Genomic DNA, 25960 nt, shown 5'->3' with positions numbered 1-25960 from the left:
ACTGCTCAATATTATATTTTATTGTGTATATAAACCTGTATGCTTGGTTGCATGCAATGAAATTTATCGCTTTCCTTGTAAGTGGCACCTGCCAAATAACAAATGAGCGCGAATCACCAAAGTACGCTTTTCAAACCTCTCAAACCTCACTCGACTGTATTTATCGTGCACGTTGTTTTTTCCGAATCATAGTTACCATCATCAATGCATGGTTTGACAAATCGATCAGTTTGTGATTAGTTAGTTGGAAATAAACGAATGGATTGGCGTACTCGAAAACGCACGTGGTTTCGTAGGCTTGACGTTTATAGTTTTGTTTTTCTTGGACGAAAAGATCGAGCATTCGGAGAGGGTCGCAGAGAGAGAGTGGATTTTGTTAAATGATAACACAGAGGCGGCACCGCCTCCAACAATCGCTGTATCAGCGTCAGTGAAGTATTCGGCGATGGAAGCGCGTGGAAAAGGAGGTGATAAGTTGTGGCTAATCGCCCGTGAACCACCGAGGAAAGAGGAACTTGCAATTTTTCTTACACTCTTCTCATTGGGAATGACCTGAAAAACGAAATGCTTACGAGAGCGAATAAAAGTTGAAGGAAAACAGTGTCTCCCGGAAAGGCTTTTATTAAAATGGAACACATGCTGCAGCACTCCAGCTTCGCCAAATAACGAATCGATCAAGTTATTTGGAGCCTTCGAGTGCAAAAAATGGTGCTATCGTCCGATAACAATTGTTCCGGGGGATCCCGCACTTTTGTCTCATTCTTATTCATGGATTGACACACTTGGATTCTTCTATCGATTAAATTATATTTACCGGTCGATAACATTTTTTTAGAACCACCAGTCCGACCTCGAAGTTACGAAAAGAAGAGAAGGCGAAACAGCGATGAAGATATTCTCCAGCGAGGGCTTTCTACCGTTGGAAAAAGAACGAGAAACAGACACGCGGAGAAAAGCACCAAACAAAATGAATTTTTGCAAAGCGGCCATTTGATTACGCGGTAATGTGCGCCACCGCCGACGCTCCAGATCCAGACTGTAATCTACGAGCAAAGAAACTCATTTTAAATATTCCACGCCCTCACAAAAAGTCTGAGGAAAAGAGAAATTGCCTGATTAACAATCGAGCCGCTATTTTTATGAAATTAGCACTCGACCGGATTCTTCGGTGTGAAGAAAAATGAAAAGATTATCTTTTCACTCGGCACGACGCGAAAAACTTTCTGCACAAATTTTTCGATGTTTCAACGTTACCGAACTCGTCAGCAGAGCTCATCCGGATGGCTGTCATTGACGCATCATTATTTCACACCGTTTATATCCGCTCATCTATAGATATAATTACTCTTGATCACGTCCGCACCGTCCAATTAGCAAATCCCTCAATTACACTCGAAATATTTATTCGAATGGTCAATTTCCAATCGTTGGAGTGGAGTTAAAACTCTACATTCACAAATTAAGGTACTCCTTTCACGAGCCCCCGAATATTCGAAAAATAACTGATTTTAAATAACAGTAAAGTTAAAGATTGGCGAAATTTCGGGTCAGGTTATCGAGCATTTAATAAATAATTCAAACCTCAAAAGCCGTAAAATTTAAACGGGAGCTTATGGCGATTCCATCATCACCTCGTTTCTATTCAATATTTCATCCTGATGCAAACTGTCTCACGGAGAGAAAAAAATTTAAGGAATCCACAATGACGATAAAAATGAAGGATTACCAAATGCTTAAAAGAGATATTAACGATAGAAGTTGGAAAAATGGCAGAACCACAAGCTTTTTTGCGCCACCAAAAAATACGCTCACGCGAAAGGAATACCTTGAAGGGCCTGAACAGACGAAAAAAAAACGGAAAAGTGATATCTCGGAGTTCTGAAAAGAAAAATCATAATCAACGATTCTTCAAAAATTTTATATTTTTCTCTGAGCGATTCGTGGCTTGAAACATTTTCAATTCTGACCCTCTCAGTTGCAAAGACGCGTGAGTATCGAGTGAAACGTAGTTTCAAACGAGATCCCTCGAACGCTCGTCAGTTTGATGCGGAAAATGAGCGTGTTCGGATCGAAAGGTCTTTTCTCTCCCTCTCGAGGGCCCGATCCAACGCTCTCGTTTTCCCAGTACGTTACTCCGAAGATCCCCGACGCTGTTCGAGGCTGTACAAAATTTCGGCTGCACAGAGTTTGGTCACCCTTGGAGAGAAAGAGAGAGCGAGCGTGTGTACGCACAGGCTTACAATTTCTCCTCCACCCCTCGCGCTTTCATTCTCGAACATTCGACCCTCCTCAAAAAACCTGCGAATTGACGCTGCACATGGCCTGCTCATAATTTATGTGCATTCAGAACCCTCTTCGTTGAGGGAAGCCAAAACGCTCGAGCGAGATCGTCGTTCTCGCAGAGGGGGCACTTCCCAATGCGCATAAATTATAAAATAACAAAATGCGACTCTGTTTTTCGCACCATCGATTATTTATTCTCAAGCTATTTTTTATCTCTCTACCCCTCGACGGAGGAGACTATTTTTTACCAAAATCACGATAAGTTGAGTCTTGGATCAACGGTCGGTTGTACGGAGCACCGTTTATTGGCCCTGCGAACTTTTTCATCGAGTTTCGTTCCGTGCGAGCTCAACGTACGATGTTTTCTTTTGACTTTTCCTCATATTTTTCATTTTTTGTGCACCTCAATCCAGTGCATTCTCAAATAAATAAAGCAACAACGAAATTCGTAAAATCGATCAACGTAGAACAGCGTTTGTGGCTTTTCTCTCTCGTTATTCGTTAAAAGCTCGAAATTTCGAAGCGTCCTTCCAGAAGTGTGCTCGTATCGATGTGTCACGCTGGTGGTGAAAGCCCTCGGAGATCAAACGGTTAAACGTGGAGCGCGTTACTTGAAATCGTCCCGGTGAAGATAGCATGCCCGGCAAGTGAGGTTTCGTCTTTTTTTCTCTCGATGCTGAGTGACTCAAAAAATCAATGGCCCCCCTTCAGTGTGAGGGGCAATTGATCAGCGATGGTATCAAGCGAAATAACTGACCGAAACTTTTGATCGACAGTCCTGTTATTGGCGGCTATTCGCGATTCATATTCCATGAACAAACCAATTTTATCGAAGGGAGCATTCCGCGTCAAATTTACAAACAACAATTTCGTTTCACAAAAACCATGAAAGTTTATCGAGGCTCTGGCAATTTTCAAACGTCGCGTCAATGATGAAAACTCTTTGTTATTTCGCTGGGATTCAAACTTTACAAAATTCTAGTGAAATATCGAAGCGTGGATCGATTATTAAAAACGTTGAATCAACTGTGACGGCCGTCGAGCGTTCGGGAGCGACGACGAGTCGTCGAATCAAACGAAATTCACGCCCAGACCGTGTGCTCCAAACGTGAACGAACGTTGGCTGCTCTATCTTGGAGCGAAAAATCCTCAACTTCAAGCCGTGCAAACGTTGCAGCAGCGTTCATGAGATTCAAAAAATCTTTCAAAATGCAAACTTCCTCGAGTTTAATCGATTTTAAAAATGTTCCTTCAAACGAAGATCGTTCCCGCACTCAACTTTTCGCCAGAAAAGCGGCTAGCAACGCGCCGCATCATTCGTGACCACAAAAAAACCGTCGTGGTAATTTCTCTGCATTCTTGTCGTGTCAGATTGAATAAACGAAGATTGCGTATCAATCCCGACGATTATTACGGCTCGCGTAACTAAATTACGCCGAATGGAGAATGCTGGAAAAATGAAGGCAGAAACGTCTGTTCTTCGTCGTACGATTCGCTCCATTGCTGATTTTGTTTCCCCCCCCCCCTTTTTTGTGAATAAAAATAATTGCGATAACGTCGGAATCGAGTAGCCGAATGCGCAGCGCGAAACTGATGAAAAAAGCGGTAAAATGGTGTGACGCTATTTTTATATCGATTCGTTGATATTGTTAACGGAAAAAAAAAAAAAACAAAGAGTTTCGTTGCGACTCCCACTATCGATGTAAGAACGAATGAATGGAAACGCAGAAGGAAGGGATTTTCCGAGAGATGATAAAAAGAGCGAGAGACAAAAAAGAAGTTTCGAGAGAATAAATTTGGCTGATGAAAAATAAAAGAAAAAGAAAGGAAGAAAGAAGCATAGAAAAAATTTGAAATGTGTTGAATTAAGCACATATCCTTTCCTTCTCTGTTGACAGACTAGTGTGGAGAGGGAGTTTCAAAGTGATGGGAAGAGTGATGAAACTATGGATGTGCAGAGCATGTCTCGGGACGATCGTCGAGCCCCGGCCCCGTTGCAAACCTCCCGTGAAAGTGCCATCATGGCGGGAGGCTCGCTATGTATCGATATGTCGTCAAGCCTTCCGGATTATCAGCGCGTCAAGGTGCTTCGTAAGCAAGTCAAATATCCGAGCGAAAAACCCGTTAAAACAGGCTCGTATCAACGCTACGATTGCCAAATAAACCTAAATATCGACGATTCGTCATACTCGAAAAATCCAGACGCTCCGAAGAACGCACCTGCGAGTCAAAACTTTTTTTACGATAACGAGGGATCCGCTAACGAGGCATCGATCAATTCAATCTTATTGCGACAGGGGCCATCGGTCATACGCTCGACGCTGTCCCACCCGGCCAACTCCCCTCGAACTATTGGACAAGTCAGAAAAGCCGGTCGCTTCAAATTATCCTGGCTCGAAACTTACCCCTGGTTGCAATACGACGAGCACTCGAATCTTATGTACTGCAAATATTGTCGAAAATGGAGTGAAACGATACCTGAAATTCGCACCTCCTTCGCTGCCGGCAACGGCAATTTCAGGCTTGAAATTGTCAACCATCACGACAAGTGCAAAGCTCATTACTTGTGCGTCAACAAAGAGACCGATGCCAAGGGCAATTTTACATTTGTTATCGAATAACTTCGAAAGCCTCGTTCCATTCGAACTTCCAACCACGAACTTTCCTAAACCACGTACAAATTTCGTCGCGATACGTCACACTTTTTTCAACCATTTATCTTCTCGTCACTAATCCCAGTTTTACGAAGCCCTCCTGCGATACTTAAACTACAAATTTTATATCCGGATTGTGCTTGCCCGTCTGCGTGCGTGCGTGCGTGCGTGCGTGTGTGTGTGCGTCTGTACGTGGGTGTCCAACTCTTTGATTACCATCAACCTTTTTTTTTTTTTTTTTGTACTCGCATGAATTATTTCTCACGAAATGATACTCCGTATTTACCGCACTCCGGACAGTTCCTACGTAGATAAACTTCCTGGCCCGTACCCACGGCCCTTTAAACTTTTGTAATTTTCTATTTCATGTACATATACGTTTATCAAGTATTACGGCTGTAATCGAACTCAGGTAATTGCTACTGTTGGCTGTCAAGCGTCAGACGTTTATTGTTGCCATTACGTAAAGCATGTGTTCGCCTCTTCAGGTCCTTGCACTTTTTATAATTATTTTTCTCTCTTTCTCCTCTTTTTCTCAGTTTTCTTGTATTTTTTGTTCGTTTGGTTGTTTTTTTGTTTTGTAAGTATAACGATGCGATGCGGTGAAATACAATCGATCTCCGTGATACGAAAATCAGATTATTGTTTCGACTTGGCGAACAAAGTTTGAGGACAGGGGACGACGACCGAATATTTGCTCCAATTTTGCTGAGAGCGAAATTGGCTTCGTATTTGTTTTTTTTTTTCTTCTTACTCTATTCTTTTATGATAGAGAAAAAAAAATTGTTGAAATTTTGTGATTCTTCGCTTTAACAGTGTTTTTCTTAGCGAAATAAAAAAAAAAAAAAAAACAAAAACAAAAAAATAATGAAAAATGTTTGAATTTATTACGAATCGAATCGAAGCATAGCTCATCGTTCATTACGGATTCGTTGTCGAATGTTTGTTGTTTTAGTTTTGGAATTTTAATACGCGCGTTTCAATGCCACTCGAACCGATGCATGCGGACAGACTTTTCAGTCGAGACGGTTTTTTTTGTTTCGAACGTAGCCATGGATTGTTTTATCGGCGGGAAGATTCACCAGGTTCGTTAAATGTGGCACTTTTGCACAGTTTTTACTTTGGTCATGCCTGCTGGGCCGATGGAGTCCAACGCCGTGGCGAAAATACTAATTTTTTTCAATGAACGTCTCTCGCTGTGACGCTACGAATCGAAATGGAAAAATGATTTGTGTGATTGCGCATGGAATTGCTCGATATAAGACGCCAATTTTCTACGACACCAGATCAAATGGTTTGCGAATTTCCGTCGGAGTTAGTAAAACTACGAAGCAACAGTCAGTAACTTTCGCATGCTATCTTTATTTTGTGTTCGAACTTGTTGAAGGAATCCTCGAAGCTTGGCCAGTTTGTAAAACGTTTATTAATTTTAATCCGATTGCGTGAACGAGCCCAAAAGGGCTCGTTCGTGTCAACGTATCGTGATAAATGAATAAAAATGATTTGTGAGCTGAAAAATGCACTTTCTTTGAAACGAATGCTCTGCCGTATGCGCCTCTTGCGTTTACTTCACTCCCTTCGACCGAGAGCAACGAGCTGACGAAATTTTAATATTCACGCTGGAATTTCCGAATGTATTGCTGGCCGCGCATGGTTACAATTTTATTTCACGTTTTTTGTTCGATCGAAAAGCACTTTATCGCAGCTCGATTTACGCTTGGATTTATAAATTGTGAAAATCGAGCCTCAATTTTTCGAAGGAGGAAAAAAAATGGGAAAAAAGGTTGGCCTCTTCCCCGTACAAAGGGAATTCGAGATCGTCATTTTTTGACGAGGCCCCGGCTCGTTTTTAATTCAAACGTTTAATGACTCACTCGAGCCATCAAATTTCCAATTCCTACGAAATCAGAGAAGCTTCATCACTCGCATGAAATCGAACTGCGCCCAATTATTGATGGACAAATAGTTGTTAATTCGAGATAAAATTGTTAGCGTCGAGCCGCTGTCGATGCCAAACTCACCAGCGCGCACACACGCCAACGATCATTGTAACGAATCGCGCAAGTTCGATGAAATTTCAACGCTGCTGGCTCGGCTTTTCAACGTTTGAGATTTTCGCACAGTACGAATCGAATTTTACGCTGAAAAGTCGTTCGAAAAATCTCGGTTCTTGTAATCGAGTCGCGATACGAGAATTTCATGCAAATTCAACGCCGGCCAAGCATATTTTGTTCCAACTTTCACGGGTAATGAAAAACGTTCGAAGTGACCTTCGCGTTTATAAGGAAAGTTGCAAACCGTCCCAAAAAAGAGGTTACTCGTGCTTTAAATCCGGTTTCCCCGGTGGCGTACTCGGTGACGTCACGATTATGATAGAGTCGTAAAGAGTTTGGAAATTTCTGACAAAATGAAGTTTTTCGATGAATTCCCAACCAACGCGGTCTCCAAATAATTTGGAGAAATGAAATTAACGAGTTTCCCAGTATTTTTGTACATTCACAGCAATGGAATTAACGCGACGTTCGTTATGTTTAGGGACATCCGGTCGGGTTGTTAGGAGACGACGGAGGACCCACGGCGGGGGCATTGAGCGACGGTGTGCCAGGAATTGAAACGTCCGAGCACCACAACCCTCCCGAAATGCTCGACGGACTCGATGGTAAGACTTTTCAAATATTTAAAGCCGAAATTTTATGGCAATCTCACATATTTCCTGTCACTTACGCTCGCTCGAATTTCCTTCGAAAGAAATCAAGACGGAAATCCTTCCGATATTTTCCACGTTCCGAATTAACGATAATGAGATGTGCTCAAAGCCAATTTATCGATGCCAAACACACACGAGAGCTGGCTCGAGTGAACTTTCGCCAAGAACCAAGCACAATTGCTCGCGGAATAAAATACTTGGAAAGTCTAAAGCCACCAAGGAAACATGTCAGATCCATGAAATCAAGGACCATATGCATGCACGTTTTGGAATGATATCGCGAACTGGCGTAATTAGTCGTACGAGACGAGCATCCACTCTATTTCCGGTTTTTTTTGCGGATCGTAGCCAAGTGTACAGATTTTCTAGAAGAACGAACAGTACCCCCTGTGACCCTTGACCCCATATACGCAGGCATCGATCCATACAAACATATATTTACGTATGTCGGTATGATTTTGGATGCGTCGATGTGGTATATGTGCTTCTTGCTGAGAAAAGTCGGTTTGAGGAGAGCCTCGTTTGCCCGAGCTCGACCTCCTTCCCTCCAAAAGCAAGGAAGCCCGCGAACGGTCTTCTCCTCAAATTGACTTTGATCGGTGAAACGTGTGTATGCACACGAATGTATATATATATATCTGAACGAATCGTTCACTGTTAAATAGGCCCTTTTAGTGTTGTGGTGATGGTATCGTGCATTTGCTATGTCATTGTCGTAATAACAAATAATCATCTCGCCCTTTCGCTCACTCTCTTCCATATCACACTTGTGAGAATATTCGAAACACGAAAGCCCGCTTCGGAGTTAGAAGAAGCAGGGGGAGCGTCGGTAAAGACAGTAACGACGAGGATGACGTCAATGGAAGTGACGTTTAACCAAACGGAGATATCGGAATTGGCGAAATTGGCGAATGGACAATGCTCGCTCGTGTCTGAGGTTGGTGCGTGGCTCGAGATGCCGTACGCTTGGATCGGGGCTCCTTCGAGTTTTCGTTGTGCCTCACAAGCACTCCGGAAAATGCACGATCTTTCATCTTTCTTTTTACCCAATATTTAAAATCCCTTCGTTCAACAAACTTTCGAGCGAGAAGCTCCATTTTTCGTGAGTATTTTTCAACATTCATTCCTCGCGGTTTCGAACAGCGACGAGACTCTCTCGACTGTCTTGAAACAAAGATTTTTCAACTACTAAAAATCATCAATTTTCACCATTTTCGAGCACCCATCGACGAGCCTCGTTCTCCAATGAAATTATTTCCCCATATTTCTCACGTTCGTTCAGCCCTCCAATGCGGTATCGACACCACGAAATATCTTCATTCCGTTTCATCCTGATCGGTATACGAGCGAGCCACTCGCTCACATTTCTATGTATAAATACGTTTATATATTTATCCCAAAATCCATTGGTCCATATATGTTTATTATACACACATTTAAAACGGCGTATAACGACGGGTTTCTCTGTGCATGATTTTCATCTGTTTATCTCTGCCTTTTTGTCTCACCTCGATCCCCTCGTTCCTTCTGCCACTTCCCCCGGCCTCGGTCCATGTCGCGGATTATTTTCGGTAATTGTGTCGTGCGTACATGTTTTTGGGGCAAGAGAGAAAGATCGAGAGAGGGCGAGAGGTCATACCGGTGCTTTGCTGCGTCCTCCGGCGAGTAAATTTTTCCTAATTTCTAACATTCTCTCTCCCCGGGCTTCGGGAGGACCGTCATTGTCAAACTAGTTTCGTTGCAGCCCCGCGAATCGGGCTCCGTTCGTTTCGAAAAAATTAAATTGACGAGAAGAGGGTTGAAGCGACGCTCCGTAACGTTACAACAAATAATAAATCGAGTCATTTTGAGGCGGAAGTGGACGAGGAGGGAATTCGAAAAGTTGGATTTCATCCTGATCAAGTTTATTCTTCTTCGTTCTCGAGGCGCTCTCCGTTATTGGCGTCGAGCAGCGAAAGACGGTTGAAATTCTTCCACGTGCCTGAATACTCGTTTTTCTCTTTCTCTTCGTTCCCCCCCGCCCCCGCCCTCGCCCCCCTCCGCCTTCGCTCACTCTTTTCTATTAAATCGTTTGTTTCTTCATCGTTTTCACCTGTTTTCTGTTACCTCGTAGTTACTATTATTTCGTTTGTATTGCCGATTGAATTTGCGTTGTGTTCGTTATTTAAGAACGTTTTTGTTGTGTTTTTTAGTAATTTTAATCTCGAAGGGAGGTTTAAGGATGTGCGCTAAAAATAGGGCGAAATTTTGAGAAAGCCAATGGTACGCGTGTGCTTGTGCGAACTTCTTCGAGACGTAGATTGGTTTAAGAGTGTGCTAATTATCGGAGAAATATATACTTGCACGTATATATATCCCCCCCGTGCATCTTCAACGAGTGTGCCAATAGGGGGGGAGGAAGGAATGAATACCTCGTCCGGGGTGAGGACGTTGCGCTAGAAATAGGTACGAATTTTAGTTGTATGGAAAGATTGTGAAACGCGTCGAATGTCAAAGCGGGCCGTAGTCGTAGGCATTTTATTGGGAAGTAAAAATTGAATGTCGCACAAGCTCCATCGCAAAGTTCCTTGTGAAAAAAGGCCCGCTGCTGTGGAAAAATCTTTTGTTGCACGCACGAGAGTGGCGAATGACGGACGAGTTAGAGCGAGCAGCCTCTTGCATGCGACGAAGCCTCTGGTCACTCGTATCGAGCGCTCAACCATTCAGTGCATCCGCGGGTGTTTGTCAGTTTTATCGAAAACTATCGCGCAGCATCGTGCCACAGCCGGACGAGCCGGCTCGACATTACCGCGCAAACGTGCTCTCCAACTTTCCGCTTTTTAAATGCTCCCTTCGCGCGATCTTTCGTAAATGAAAAAAGAAGCCCGATCGACTCGCAGTTACTCGGAATTTATTAAAGTCGTCGACGCATTCCTCAGTCAACTTATTTCAGTGGTCAAAGCGACTCGACGGCTCAGCCAATCCCTTTTTTCAACCCCCCGACGAGCTTGCGAGCTCCGTTACGTGGCAGGCAGACAAACCCATCTTTCTCAGCTCCACCTCGTCGCCACTCGCTTTCGAGTGGAGCAAAGGAGAGCGGGCTTTTCAACCGCTGCTTTCCGGAGCCCACCAAAGAGCGCGGGGGGCTTGAAGATTCATCTAATTCTTGTGAGACTCGGTGGCGAACGCGAAATGAAATTCGTCACTGACTCGAATCCATGAAAGTTCAGCTAAATCAACGACTTTCATTGAATCTGCAAACATCTTTTCTCCGTGTGTTGTCACAGAAGTGATTAAGGCCCACATTTCTCTACCGGAGAGTCGCACGAAAAATTCCAAATTACACTAGACTCGAAGGCTCTGAAAAAAGGGGTTTAAAAACCGAAGGGTGGAGCGGCGGATCGTGGCGAAGAAATTAGTTGACTGACCGAAAAAGCGATCGATATTGTACAAGCACGAAAACGTCTGTCGTCCGATAGCGATAAGAAGGAGAAAGAGAAGAAGAATGAAAACAATGCTCATGTTCCTCCCTCAAGTGAGAGAAGAGATTTCTTCGTTTCTTCGTTATTTTGTTTGTCTGTTTGGCCTTTCTCCTAGTTGGCAATAATCATTTGAACGTATGTCTTTCTGAGTATGTAGAGAGTGACAAATATTCTTGATTAAGTAGAAAGAGTATCGTGTTGTGTGCACAAGTATAGAAAAGCAAGAAGCAGCCTTGCGGTGAAAGGGGAGAAGAGTAATTGGAGGGGGAAGGAGGCTGGAAAAGTCAAAAGTAAAAAGCATTGAAACGGAATCCTTGTATTCCAGGAACAACAGCAAACGAAAAGGATATTGAGAAAAAATATGACTCGATGAATAAGTTAGACCAACACCTCGGTACGGAAAGTTGTAGGCTGTGCGGTAAGAGCGTAGCCAACATAAAAAAGCACATGAAATCACATTTCCCGGATAAGTATCAGTGTCACATATGTATGATATCGCTCACGAGATCGGACAATCTTAAAAGGCATATTAAACTCAAACACGGAATACCTGCCGAAGGATCAATACTGTCGTCGTTTTCGCGCTGCGAGACCAAACACTTCCTAGCCAAGTCCGACAGGTATCTCACTTAGCCGCGGGGATTGAGAGTTACCACGGAAAGCGCGTTATGCCGGATCCTTGGGTGCTCGAGGATCGAGTAATCGGGGGGCACGATGGGAAAGCGAACGAACGAAAAGGACGTGCGAAAGAAAGAAAAAAATTATGAAAATGTAGCGATAAGACACGACGAGGACGAGGATCAGCTCGTAGCTTTTAAACGTAAAAATTGAAAATTATTATCCACGATGCTGCAGAACGATTTTACACTCTATTTTGTATATTGTACAAGCAAACGTTGTTCGTGACGTTCCTTACTCGCGTCTACCAAGGTTACGAGATTACCATGATCTTGGACACGCAGTATTATATTTATTCTAGACTCTAAGAGATAGAATATTTTTTTTAATACAACACATATATTTATATCTATATATACGTACATTTGTAAGTTATATTTAGGTGTGGCATTGTCAATTGGTTCCTAACGAGGAATTTGACGTACAATCGTATGGTTACCGCATCCATTCTCGCGGAGAAAATACTCCTCGGAGTGAGATTTTTTAAACGAAGGATGCTTTAGGCTCGTAAGAAAATATAAATCGCCCAAGGCTTTGTACGATCCGCTGAGACTCGATCCGCTCCAAATTTCAATCGAATTTCCCGGATTTCCTTAACGATTGTCACCTCACGGGGCGAGGGGGGAAATCAAGGCCATTTGGGGGCGGATGAAAAGCCTCTCGATTCCGGGACTTTTCGTCCTCGTTGAGGGAACTCCTGCACTGCGTGCTAATCAAATGAGTAGTCAAAAAAGTTCAACGTACCGATTAAACTTATTCTTAGTAGATGCGTATTCAAGCATATTTTATTAACGTGAAGAAATATTTATAATTATAGTTTCGCAAAACTATCAACTGACGGATGCAAATTTCCATGATGACACATTTTCACAGCTATTTTTCAAATAATCCTCTCCATTTTTTAACCGATTTTATCGCACCAAGTCTCATTTATTTCCTCAACCGTTCCTCTACCAATTCACCGCGTAGATTTTCCTTTAAACTCACTCCTCCAGATATTGTGAATGAACAAGTTTTTTCACTTATGAACAATTAGCTGCAACAGTGAACAGCTGCATTGGCGAACAAAATGAGACTCGTTGCAATAAAATCGATGAAAAAAGGCAGATAATTATTTGAAAAGTACGAGTGAAAATGTGCCAGCGTGGAAATTTTCATTCATCAGTTGATGCTTTTGGAAAACTAGCGTTTTTAATATTTTTGCATCTTTATGAGATATGCTGTGTAACACAAATCCGCTAAGAATAGATTTAATCGGTACGTTAAACTTGGTCTAAAAGCGTTTTGAGAATTCAGTACTCATTTGACTAGGATGCAGTACCTTAAGTTACCTTGAGCTCGGTCTCACCCGGACAGTCTCGCTTGTTCGTATCATATTTCGAGGAAAGCCAAAAGAACTTGATTTAGTTTTAGTTATTTATTTGTATTTATTAATGTTTGTGTGTCCCGCCCGGTTCGAGGCTCGATCGGATCTCCCTCGCGTGTCCTCCCGTCTGGCTCGACATATTTTTATATCATATTCCACGTTCGGGGGGGGGGCGGTATGATGGAAAAGATGCGGGAAAATCGGAGCCGCGTCGGTCGCCCCGACGACCGCGGACCACGCGCGGCTTCCATAAAAGTTTTGTACCGATGCGCGGGGAGGGAGAAAGCAGGGAAATAAATAGAAGAAAAATAGTTCGTGTCCCTTTTCAGTGGCACTAGCCCGAGCGGAAACTCGCGGAAAACAGGATTTTATGTGCGGAAATGGTTGTAAAATTCGGTCTGAATTTGATGGCGGAAAAGCATCTTCGCTCGAGAAAGCTTTTCTCCGGGAGGCGGTTGTGTGGCAAACGTCGGTTTATATATTCGTCGGGAAAGCCTAGCGACGCAGAATCGGAGAAATTTCTCGTCTCTCGCCGCCGCGTTTCACGCTTCCTGGCCGCTCCCCGGGCCCCGCGCCGCCCCGCTTTTCCATAATGTTTCATTTTCAGAACGTTTACCGCGACTCCCTGCTTTCGGTCCTCGAGACTTTAACGAATTTCAAAATTTCACGAATTCCTACCTCTCCGTCGGGAATCCAAACCGCTCGCGCAGCCCCTTCGAGCCCACTTTTCCGTGTCGAACATCTCGCGGACTTCAAGTTTCTCGAGAGCTTGCAAAACCGCCCGAGTCTTTAGGAACTCCGGGAAACGTAGCGACGCACGAATTTATTGACATTCGCGGCAGAGCCGCCGGTGCGCAACGAGCCACGTGGAAAAACCGCGCGAGCATTCTCCCGCGCGCTATTTATTTTCTTCATGCCCCATCGACTCTCCTCTTTCCAAGCCACTTTATAAACGGACAAATAACGATTCGAAAGCCGAGAATCGCGTGCACGCTTTTCCAGGCTCGCGCAATATTGTGAAAGCCCCTTAAAGGCTTGCGTCGTAGAGTTCCGCGATGCCGTTCGCCTCTCGACCCCGGTAATAAGCTCTCGCGCTACACTCAAGATTTTTCAATTACGAAAAAACCTCCGCGTCCTTCCGCGTTGCTCCCTCGCCGTATTATTATTTTTCGTTTCTAAACTGCGCCAGTATTCGAGGCTGACAAAGAGCTGTTAAGGGCTCAAAAACAAACAGTCAAATCGACGATTTCAAGTTTGGGGGCCCGGCACCAAAGTCCGGGAAGAAAGCGTCGGGGACACGAGGCTGAAGTTTGCGACGTTCGAGTTCAACGAAACGAAGGAAAAGAGCATTCGTAATTCGCTCGTTTTTAATCTCGTGTGGCTCGATAAATGAGGAATTCGGGGGTGAAGATAATTGGAGATTTACTGGAATAATTCGAGAGTTTTTACACCACTTCGTTGGACTGCAACGCCGCGAACTTCAGCGCCATTCGAAGACTGAGAGAAACTGTAAACGAAACGGATTCGAGCGAGTCCGAGGGGCTCTGAATAGTCATTAAAAAACTAGTCGAAAGATCGCACTCTTAATTTGTAATCTCCGAAGCAGGAAGAAAAATCCAACTTTATTATATTTTCTTCTCCTGCCTGTGTGTGCGTGCGTGCGCGTGTGTGTGTGTGTGTGTGCGTATGAGTGTTTTCGTCCTCGAGTAGAACCGACCCAGTGGAGCATTGATTTTAGTTGCGAATCGACGATTTATTATTAACGATAATCGAAGAACTTTGAGTGCGTATCCGTGCCACGATAATCCCAGTGTTTTAATCCGTCGAACGGAAAAGTCCTGAAATCATTGAAAATAATTCCCCCTTCGATCGAGTTGTCCCCTCGATCGAGGGCAGAGCCCGTTGCCCCTCCGTTTCCTCCGACTTTCGCGATCGCGTCATCAGCCCGAATCGATCAAGCCCGTCCGGGGCTCTCCGGAGCGATTCGGAAGTAAAGTCCCGCGAGTTTGACGTCTCATTTTCCACCTGCTTTTCTCCGTTTGGAGAAAAGCTCTCGAACCGAGCCAGGCCGCGTTCACTTTTCCAGTTGCTTTAAAAAGTCGCCAAACGCGTGGGCGAGCGGGTGCAAAGTGTGCGGTCGCGTTGTCTCCAATTTAAAGAATCGTTGCCTCACGCATTGCCCAGGAAATTGCGCGTGTCCGATGTGGGCTCGTCGCAGAACGAGACTGGACAATTTGAAGAGACGCGTTAAGCTCAAGCACCCCGAAACGCGAGTACCCGACAAAAGTTTCCGGCAGAACACGCAACTCGCTCTCGAGGCTCGCACCTTTTACTTTCACAAAAAGAGGAGCATTCATTAATTTCTCTCCGCGCAAGCCCCTTTCCCCGTTTTCCGTGCTCACGTCCCGAGACCTCTTTCCACGAGTGCGAAACTCCCAGCTCGATTCAACCGCGGTCTAAATAACGCTCCCTCGGTTCCCGCGATCTTCCACGCCTCGCCGTCTCCGCACTCCCAAAAAATAGCGTCTACCGAGCTCCGGAAAATAATACGAAACAACAGATTCTCCCTGTCCAAAAATGTCGCTCGCGCCGCCATAAACTTGTCAGCCTCTTTCTCCCGCGGCCGCAAACTTCCTCCTTCTCCCCTCTCGACGAATCCTTTTCACGACCTCGTATCGCACAAGAATTTTCATCATAAATAAAAAAAAATATTGTCACTATTATTACGATTATTCATAATAACGATGCGAAAGCGATCTCCGTTCTTGTACGTCGCCAAACCGCACCGTGTGAGTTTGTTCGACTCTATTTTTAGTCTACGCTCCCCCATTATTGTGTATGCTTTATTTGTAAATCTCTTTTTATATGTGGAAATCAAAGTAACATTCGTTCTTCTTCTACTTTCCATAAAAATATGTGTATTTATGTATTATTTATATATTTGTACTCGATCATTAACGCTAGTTTAGTTAGTAGTATTTATTTATCCTATTATTTGCGTATACTTGAAATACTTGGAGTTGAATCGATCGCGAGGGCGAACTTTGTCGCGCGTAAACGCTCTTCCCTCGCGATTATCTCAACCGGAAACGAATCTCTGTACTCTACCTCGAAGCGAGTCAACGAAAGTTCATCCTCCGAATGTGTAATTGAAAAAGCGACACGGCACGACACGAGAGAAGTATTGTGAGAGGAGGAAAGTGTTTGATCAATCGATAAATGTGAAGCTCGCGCTGTGGAGAGGCGAAACGATGAAGGAACTTTGACGAATCTCTGAGACCGAGCTGCCCATGTCGGTTGATCAAGGACCAACGGAATTATTGAGACTGGCCTTCCGCTCTCATCGCCAGAGCAAATCCACTGCTTTTTACTACACATGCAAATATTGTACCTTAAAGAATTCTCGTGCCTTTTTCGTAACGGCCTGATAGTACAATAAAGCCAGTCGTCGTGTTGCGAACTTGCCGCCGTTATTGCGAAGGCCACGCTCAGGCTCGGGCACCGACGAGGCGCGCGCGGGAAATTATTGATTTTCGAAATTTTGTGTGCGCCTCGTTCTCAAGTCAGATAAATTCGAGAGTTTGCGGAAGCATCGAGTCCTCGAATCCTCGTGAAAACTCACTTTTCCTGCGTCACTACAATCCCACGGTCCTCCTTGACAGAACGGAGAAGCTTTTTCCTCCCTTGACAAGAGCTCGCGAAGACTTGTCGACCGGCGTCGCGTGTGCGTTCCTCGGAGCGTTCGGTGCGCCGCGCCGAGTCCGTGACTCTTCCAGCACTCGGTAAACCTCTCTCCCAACTCTTTTCCATTCCCCCTCGCTTCATATTCCTCTCAGTTCCGATGATAATCCGAGGGCTCGAATTCGGACGCGCGAGATGCACTTTCTACTCCGACGATTTTCCCTCGCGACGCGAGGGAAAATCGTCGAATTACTCGGGCCAATCGCCGCGAGTGGATCTCGCGCGTTGCTCGTTCATCCGATGCGAACAAGCGCTTTGGTACAAGCTCGTTCCCCAGCTTGCCGAGCTCGTCGGTGCCTCCGAGAATGAAAGTTGTGCGCGGGGCTCAAACCAGAAATCCAAATACGCAGCACCACGTCATTATTATACATTGCGATTTAATAATCTCTCTACCGACTGCTTAATTACTAATCATAAGCGAATATTTATATTTTATATTATAATAACGATACGACTGTCGATATAAGCGAGATGTATTTAAGCTACGGACGCGACAACGGCGAACAAAAAAATGGAAAAAACGATCTCTCAATTTTGTACACTCGGCATTGGTGAAATACAACCTGCGTGAGACCGAATGTGACGACTGAATTACCTCATTTTATTTAAATATAATATTTTTATTGTAATCAAGCAAGTTCACGGGGATCTAATGGAATTCGAAAATTCCAACTTTTACAATTGAAATTTGGAAATATCCTAGAAATACACAGCGTCCATTTATTCCCGGAATTATTATAGGATCTATTGTCCAGTTGTCGAGAAAACGATTAACGGAAATCACATCTTCGAAGGGTCGCACACATCCTGTGCGACGATTCCGATTTCATGAAACAGAATCCTCCCAACATTGAAGAGCCAAAAACGAGAATAAGATAATTGAATGTTTCTAGATATCAATAATGGGGTCTTGAGAAAGCCTTGTTACCGGTGAAAACCACTTGGGAATGGAAAAGAAAAAGACTCGATTGGGGCTAACGAGTAATAACGACACAAACAGTGGAAGGTTTGACAGCGCCATGACAGCCAGGTGGTTTAAAATATAGATATGCATGCGCATATAAACAGAAAATGGCCGTTGTCACATTTTCCTTGACGATTGAGCTACGAAAGTATTTCAACCGCTGTCATTGTACTAAGGAGCGGGGTGAATCACGAAATCGAAATAATGAGAATTTGATAAAATTTGGTGGTAACATTCTTTGGCGTCAAGTTACAAATACAATTTTTTTCAAATTTTTTTACCACGTGGCTATCGAATCGTTAAATCGAACTTCTTATGCATGAAATGTATAACTGAATAAATTGAAATTTCCTATGTGCTTCCTCAAGACGGTCAAGATGCACGATGCTCAAAGCTTACTCTATGAGGTGCTATACTTTTCATTTTGGCTTCCTCGTAGAGGAAGCTTTGAGCATTGCTCCAAAAGCTTGAGAAAGCAATTTTTTACTTTTAATTTTTTTTTCAAATTAAATTTTAACTTATTTATCGACTTTTAACTTTTTCAAATTAATTTCCAAAAATTGAAGCGGATTTTACGAAAAACTCATACTTTCGTAAAGTTCCACAAATCATAAAATTTAAACCGCTCGACCGATATTTCCCAAATTCAATGCCAACCTTCCTATTATGATAATCTATTTATAAAAAAAAAAAAAAATAGTAATAAATCTTCAAATTTCCGGAAGTTAGAGCGTCGACAGTCTTTTTTTAAAAATTTCAAAACGTCGTAGGATATGATTTTTTGACGTTTTTCGACATTTTGAGCACATTGACATTGAAAACTGGAAAAAAAACATTTTCACCGTCACACATAGCTTCCTCTATGAGAAAGCAAAAATGTATATTGTCTTATATATTTTAAAAGAATACATTTACCAAATTTTATCAAATTCTTACAATTTTGAAATTCTTAATATTTTTAACACGGTTCAGCACTGCAACATTGTATCGTCGCGATCCACCCTCCTTAAAAATGGCTAAATCTCATAAAAAAGTGACCCATAATTAGAATAATTAGGAAAAAAAAGTTGAGTCGCTTTTTCGATTCGCAAGTATCGCATGATCTTCCTTAACACCGAAGGTAATTGCCAGTTAAGCATTTCCCGTCCCATGACATCGCGAGTAGCGTGTTGGTTTCGTTCGAATAAAGTTCACAGCGAGAGGGACAGGTTATCGATTGCAAAACAACAGAAAAACTTGGTACCGAAGGTTTTCCTCGAGGCTGTGACGCGCCGGAGCTTCCGTCGGTTTTTCAATGTTCGCAGAGAGTTGTTTTGAAATTGGATGTCTGGCCGCGGTGGAGGAATTTTCCGTCAACTGCAACAAGACCCATTCTGTTAAATTAATCTCGGGACAGTTGAACGTCTGTTGAGACGTACGCTTTTTGTAATTCGAAACGCGCAATTACTTAACGAGTTAGATTCGTTTCGTTGGACGAGCAGAGGCTCACCGGAGAGTGGGGGGTCGTCCCTGTACGTTTTTTACACCTCTCTCGGCAGACGTGCATCGTTCACCGAGCCCCCCATCCGGGTCCCCTTTCCAAGGCGTTGAATCGGCCTCCCTTTTTTTTCCTCGTTTTTTCCTCCCCTCGTGCTCGTCCTCGCGTTCATTCATCCTCCCGCAGTTGGCGGCTCACTCACTGCTTTTTCCCTAGCAATAAACGCAACAAGCCCTTCGTGCGTACAGGATCCTCGAGTGGAATGGTCATGCGCGCACGAGCGGAGCAGCCCCCCTTTCTCCTCGGTACGAAAGCATTCTCGCGCGCGCGGTGATCGATGGCGATGAGAGAGTGAACGTTGTTCGGTGCTGCAGCGTTTGCACGAGGCAGGGCCGAGGAGGGTGGAGGAGGCGCGGGCTCGGGAAGCGGGGACGAACGAGGGTAGAATCGAGAGCCCTCCTTTTGCCGTGTGCACACGTGTCGCTCTCGTCCTGTACGCGGAAAGAATAAGAGCCGCCTTCGGCGAGCGCAGCCCTCTTCTTCTTCTTCTTCTTCTTCTTCATCTTCATCTTCATCATCACCATCATGAATTTCTTCATCTTCAGTCCTTTCTGCCGCTCTCTTTCGGTCTCTCTCTATCTCTCTGTTACAGTGTTGGCCACTGGTGTCTCACTGAAGAGAGAGGAGGAGGAGTTTGTCCCCGAAGGTCAGGCTGCCCCGACCGAGCTCCAGCTGCCCTGCTGGATGCCCGCCTCGTGCCTTCTGGCCCTGCCCGCGCCCCAACATCCAACGGATGCAAGGGGCTGCTGCCTCGAGCCTCGCGGCACTGGCCACGGCCTCGATGACGCCGACGAGCGAGAACCGAGCACCTTGGACCCTCCGTCGTCATCCTCCTCTTCCTCTTCTTCCCACCATCAGTACGACATGTTCGTCCGTGTGCCAGACGACGGTTTCCGTCGCGCTCAGCTTTACAGCTGTCTACGTTGTGGCAAATGGGTCACCAACCGATGGCACCACATTCGATCGCATCGCTCCCAAAATTGCCACTGCCCGTATTGCAACAACGTTTTCACCAGGAGCGACAATCTCAAGGCTCACATTCGGAGCAAGCATCCGGGGCTTTCCTTCTTGAATGTCGCACCGAGCTTCAATCAGTAACCGACGACACTCCGCTTCTTTCCCTTTCTTTTCGTGCTTTTATTTTGTCAGGACCTTTCTTCGCGTTATTTTCTTCACACCCGTCTTTGTCGATTCACCGGATTTTCTCAATTTCGGCGCGTCCAACACTTTGCTGCGAGATCCAATCCGCTCGGCCAACCTCCGACGTATTCAACGCCGCCTGATGCTAATTGTCCGACGGAATTTCAGTAGGATCCTCGTTCGTGAGTTACGGAGCAGCCGGACAATCGATAAACGTCCTTTCGTCATTGGATCTTTCGGAATTTAACATATCGATCGACACATTTCAGCTAATTGTGAAGGAAAGAGCACTTGGAAGCATTTCATTCGGTGAGTCTCTCCTCTCATTTTTATCGCTCCGATAGAATGATCCCTCGAGACTTGCCTTCGTGCTTTATGTCGGTGAAGAATAAAAGAGCATTTTCCCATCGCACTCCGATACTCGTTACAACATTTTTTCTCTCTTTTCACGCCGTCCGGCCTTTTTTCATTCGTAAACCGTACGTGAGTTTTTTTCAACTCGAATATCTCCTCTTCTTCTCCCTTATTCGCACTATTTATCCGGCTCCGAAGAGAATCTTTTCTTTGTTCAGTGGCAGAACTGAATGTGTCATCAAAACAGTGTGCTAACCGTGGCGTGGAAGAATGTAACGGAAACTAAAGAGCGTAGATAGAGCGGAGGGCCTCGTTCCAGAGAGAAACGTCGTCGAGGAGCAGCGGGCTTGGAGCGAACGAACGAGCGCGATACGTACGTGTACACCGAACGCTCGGAGACTCGCCCTAAAGTAGGTCACGTCCGGAAAAACCCTCCAGCTTCTAGCACCATCGTCGTTCTTGGCATAGTCGAGCCATTCCTCCTCCAAACGTCATCCTTCTCGCTACATTTTTATACACATTCCATCTCCACACATTAATATGTACGCGAGTACGTGTGTGCACGTATAAATACGTACGCACGAGGATTCCGCGAGAGTATTTGAACTCGCCTTTGTACCGGCTGCTCCGACTTGTGCAAGTGAGCACATAAATTCGAGCAGAAAAATCCAGGGGTCGGTCGAAACTCAAAATTCGGGCGAAATACTATTCCGATGGAGGAGCACGAACTGGGGAGGCTTGCGACACCGAAGTTCACAGGCTCCAGTCCGACGAACCGATCTGAAAAAACTCTCCAACGATTCCAGTCATTCTCCGGTTCTCTTGATTCCGGCTATTTTCCAATTCCCTGCTTTTCAGTCTACACCATCGATGCGTGGAATGAAAAATTCGTCACGAATGTTATTTTCGTTTGTTTCGTTTTTGCAAACGGCGGCGTCAAAGTTCCCCCCCCCCATTTTCGATCCGCGTTCAAAGATGCGTTCCTGAAAATGCAAAAGAATTCTCATCTCATTCCTAGTGAAAACAGCGCGTGCACTCTGCTTCGATATTAATTCACAGTGACCTCGAGAGAACGAGAAACCATGAAAAATTTCGAAGAACCAGCATCATTCGCCTGACGAATGAAAATTCCCCTGAGCAACTATCAAAGCAGCACTGAAAACGAAATTTTGGTTGAAACGTTTCAAATTTTGTTGGCCGAATCAGAGAAAATCGTCGAATACGTCGATCAAGATATTTTGTATGAACACAAAATAATTCCTTGATCGAATATCGATAGTTTACACAAAAAAATGTTTTTTCGAGCCACTTTTGCAAGGTACGACCAAAGTGAGTGATTCGACAAAGCGAATCTTGACCAAACGAGAGTATCGTTGGATCAACAAAATTCCGTTTCCAGTCATCGACTCTCCCGGATCTTCCTGATCTTCGGTTCTCGTCATAAGAATTTCTCAAACGCCTTATCGGCCGCTGCAGCGACGAAAAGTGTTGAAAAGCTTGTTTATTCGAAGGAACATTGACGCTGAAACTTCGAAAAATATTTCTATCCATCCCCCGAAAATCCAGCCCGTTGAAATGCGCGGCTCGGTGCGGGGACCGAGGCTCCGAAACCTCAAATCTCAGGCACGCCACCCCTGGTTTATGGTCGAATTTCCTCTCGCTCTTCAGCCCCCGCCGTGTCTCCTTCCCTCGCTCGTAAACGCGTTCCCCGCCATCTGCGCGCACCTTTTCCCTACGCCACTCGGTGGAACGGCCCTTTTCGTTCGGCACCCGAGTCAAAGCCTGGACAAACCTATCAGGAGCAGTGGGATCGGATCCCCCAGTCTCTTAGATTTCCCAACGTTTGCTCTGTGCACATTCTTTCGTCGACGAGGCACGGACAAAGGGAAACCGGGCGCCGGGGGACTGAGATCGAGACAGACGCACACAGTGACCGTGTTTGTGTGCGTGTGAGAAAGGGAAGCGTTCGACAATCGCACACACGATGGCGCCACAGACTTGGTGCGTTACGAAGGGCTCGATCCCTCGAGCGAAAAGCTCGAACCGAGGGTCAAACGCGCCCTGGACTCCGGAGTAACAGACCGCTTTGATCGTACGCGCGGGGATCGTTGAATCGGGGCGATGCGGTTATCGATTTGCCCTCCTAGGACAAAATATCCCGAGACACAATATCCTCTACAATTTTCTCGAATGATTGTTTTTTCATTGTGTTTATTTATTTATGCGAAGCAGGCGGAAGACACATGCGCGCGGAGATGCAAATAAATATCGGGAAAGTAATGAAAAAAAACGCTGACATTCGAGCATGCTTCCAGCACAGTTTCGTTGACAACGATAACGGTGATTTTCCTGAAATAGAAGAGTCTTACGAGTGTAGGATATTTTCAAATCGAGAATATTTTGTCCTCGGGATCTTTGACCGTACGCACAAATGAGCTTCGGAAAAATGAGGCCTGTGAATCGAGACGACAGAATCCTGGAACGGGAGCATAAAAATGAATTACGTTGAAACCGGACGCGGGTAACGAGCCTGTTTTCTCCGCACAACTTTGCAGCTCCCTGCGCAAACACCTCGGATTCAGTAGTTGGAACGTTTACGGGGTAGCCTCTTGTTCAGGAGCCGATGAAACGAAAGACTTGAAAATAGCCGGCGCTCACGCATTTCAACACTCGAGAAAGTTTCTTACGAAGCTCGAGAGGCGACGCGAAGAGAAAAGAGCGTTGCACACCCGAATGAATGCTTCCTCGAATATTCTCTTCCGCACGAGCGAGCCCCACGAGCTTCCCGCTCAAAGACAAGAGCTGTTCCATTGAATACATGTGCTCGGGGGAGCTCGTCGGTCAACTCCTGTAAAAATGCCTACGTTTAAGGCCGCCGCTCAGATGCTGGGACTCTCCTCGAGACTCGGACGAGGGGAGTTCCGTTGCAGGGCCGAGGAGGCAAACACGTTCGCAGCACCGCTTCCGGGCGCCTCTGCCTCGACCACCGACGCGTCGTCGTCTCGCTCGAGCCCCGCGGCCTGAATCAACGGACAGACCCCGACAGCGAGAGCTTTCCCGTCGTCCTTGAATCAGCCAGGTTGACCTCGCACGGCTCGTCCGAGCGAGAACCCCCTTAAAAACCATCCGAATCGCCCTCCGGGGCTTCCGCGCTCTCACTTCCGTCGCACCCGGTATACGAATGTACTTATCGTGGAAGAAGCATTCCGATATGGCCACGGTTCCAGACTGGTTAACTCATAAAACTCGACGGCGTTTCGATAGGATAATCTCACGCTTCGACATCCCTCAACAAAGCACTTCCATCTCATCTTCCAAGCCTGAAACACGTGGCGCGTGAAAACCCTTTAAACCTTCACCCACCTTTTTCTCCTTCATCTTCATTGTAAACAGAATCTCCCGTCTCCCGTGTAATCGGTAACCAATCACGATCCCATTCGCCCCTCGACACACGAGGCTCTCGAAAAATGTCCACTCGTCTCTTCCACCGTGCCATCCAATGATGACCGTGAGAGTGGGAGTCTCATTTTCGTTAAGGCCGTTTCGGAGAGCGTCCGAAGCGTGCCGGTTTCCGAGCGACCGCTGCTCCCTCCCCCCCCCCCCCCCCCCCCGTTGTTGAAACGATCGCGTCGAGAACGATGACCACGCCCTCAAGTAGCTTAGTTTACCGATAAGACAATCGTAACTTGTAATATTTTTGTACTTTACCTTTCTGTGACAAATAAATAATGCTGTGAAAATAAATAATGCTCCAACCGTTGGTAAAACTTCACCACGAATTTACGATCCCGCATCCTCGAAGGCTGCGATGCTTACTGAAAAATCTCCGGATTCCAATCCGCACTTAACTTTTATTCCTTTTCATTCGCTCTTGGAAAATATATTAAATGGATAAGTCATTGCTGGATCGTGCCTCTGACGCACAAACTGTTTAATACCGCGCGCTTCGTATGGGAAACAACGAACTCGAGTCTCACATCCGCATCGCGACGCATTCGTTTTCTCATTTATATTACTACATGCCCAAAATCACTCCTGTCCTGCTCAATGTGGAACTCGACTTTCGGATGTCTCTCTCTCCCTCTCTCTCTCTCTCTCTCTCTCTCTTTCTCTCTCTATTTCGCTCTCACCAATAATCACACGCAACTGACACTCACCATATACTTATATATAAACACTCTCGTGATGGGTCTAACGAATACGTTACTTCGGCTTTTAATCGAATATCTAACCGAGGATTCTCACTCTAACCAAAGGTATTATTTCATCGTTCCCAATTATCTCTATAAATATACACGGATTTATGTATGTACGTTACTCGGAACACTTTTCGTCTTCTTTATTGCGTGTGTGCGTTTTCGAATGCGAGCTTGCCTGAGGCACGTCGAATCAGCCATTGCGTTGTTTTTCTATCGCTCGGAAACTGCTCGTTATTGTTCGCCGAGGAACCACCGTCGACACTGGAAATCGCGACTTTTCAATATTTTACTATTCCATTTTCAATGCTCAAGGGTCGTGAAATCAAAGTTTTTTAAAACGTGAGATTTTTTATTTTTTGGTTAAAGTTTCGGATTTACTTTCAATTCTACTTTCGAATATTTTCTTGTCTATCCTGTTTCGTTGGACGGAGCTGAAGTCTGCAAGGCTCGAGTTCAACGGAATTGACGAAAATGACAGTCGTTGTCGAGCAATTGTTTATTTCACGAATCATTGGTGTGGAGTGAGAACTGAGTTGAAAATTCCAATTTTTAATGACTCTTGGAAAAGGTTTCTTAAAGCGATTGAAAAATGGCTTGATTCGATGGGGGGAACGCGGACGTGTACATGCTTGTGAATGGGTGGATTTGGAGGTGAAAATGTGCGTGGAGCGCGGAGCTATTTGGAAGAAGTAACGATTGATCCGTCCCAATCGGGGCTACTCGATCAAGGCGAATAATCCAATTACCAATTCGGAGCTTGTGGTATAAAAATGCGGAAATTCTTGGCTTCGAATATAAATAAATCGTGGAATAATGGAGTTCTGATAGCGTTTCTGGTTCGGTCGAGGCGGGCATTAATACTCGATGAAATTCCCG

General features: G+C 45.0%; 1 protein-coding gene across 18 annotated transcripts in view; it reads left to right on the top strand.

The window, feature by feature from the left end:
• fru (fruitless) overlaps nt 1-25960 on the top strand; it is a 56951-nt gene that overhangs the window by 6697 nt on the left and 24294 nt on the right. For 7 of the 18 annotated variants that reach the window (XM_043433063.1, XM_043433062.1, XM_043433066.1 and 4 more), the window contains exons 4-5: nt 4182-4367; nt 7473-7596. In XM_043433063.1, coding sequence (XP_043288998.1) covers nt 4182-4367; nt 7473-7596 — 310 coding nt within the window. Of the gene's footprint in view, nt 1-4181; nt 4368-7472; nt 7597-11430; nt 17471-19983; nt 20665-20699; nt 24658-25960 lie in introns of those variants that run through there. The other 11 variants (XM_043433058.1, XM_043433057.1, XM_043433055.1 and 8 more) reach the window with 6 other exon arrangements.

Source organism: Venturia canescens, chromosome 1 (genome assembly GCF_019457755.1).
Source record: "Venturia canescens isolate UGA chromosome 1, ASM1945775v1, whole genome shotgun sequence".
Classification (NCBI taxonomy): Eukaryota; Metazoa; Arthropoda; class Insecta; order Hymenoptera; family Ichneumonidae; genus Venturia; species Venturia canescens.
Note: the sequence above shows the minus strand (reverse complement) of the source record. Positions and strands in the feature narration are given on the sequence as shown.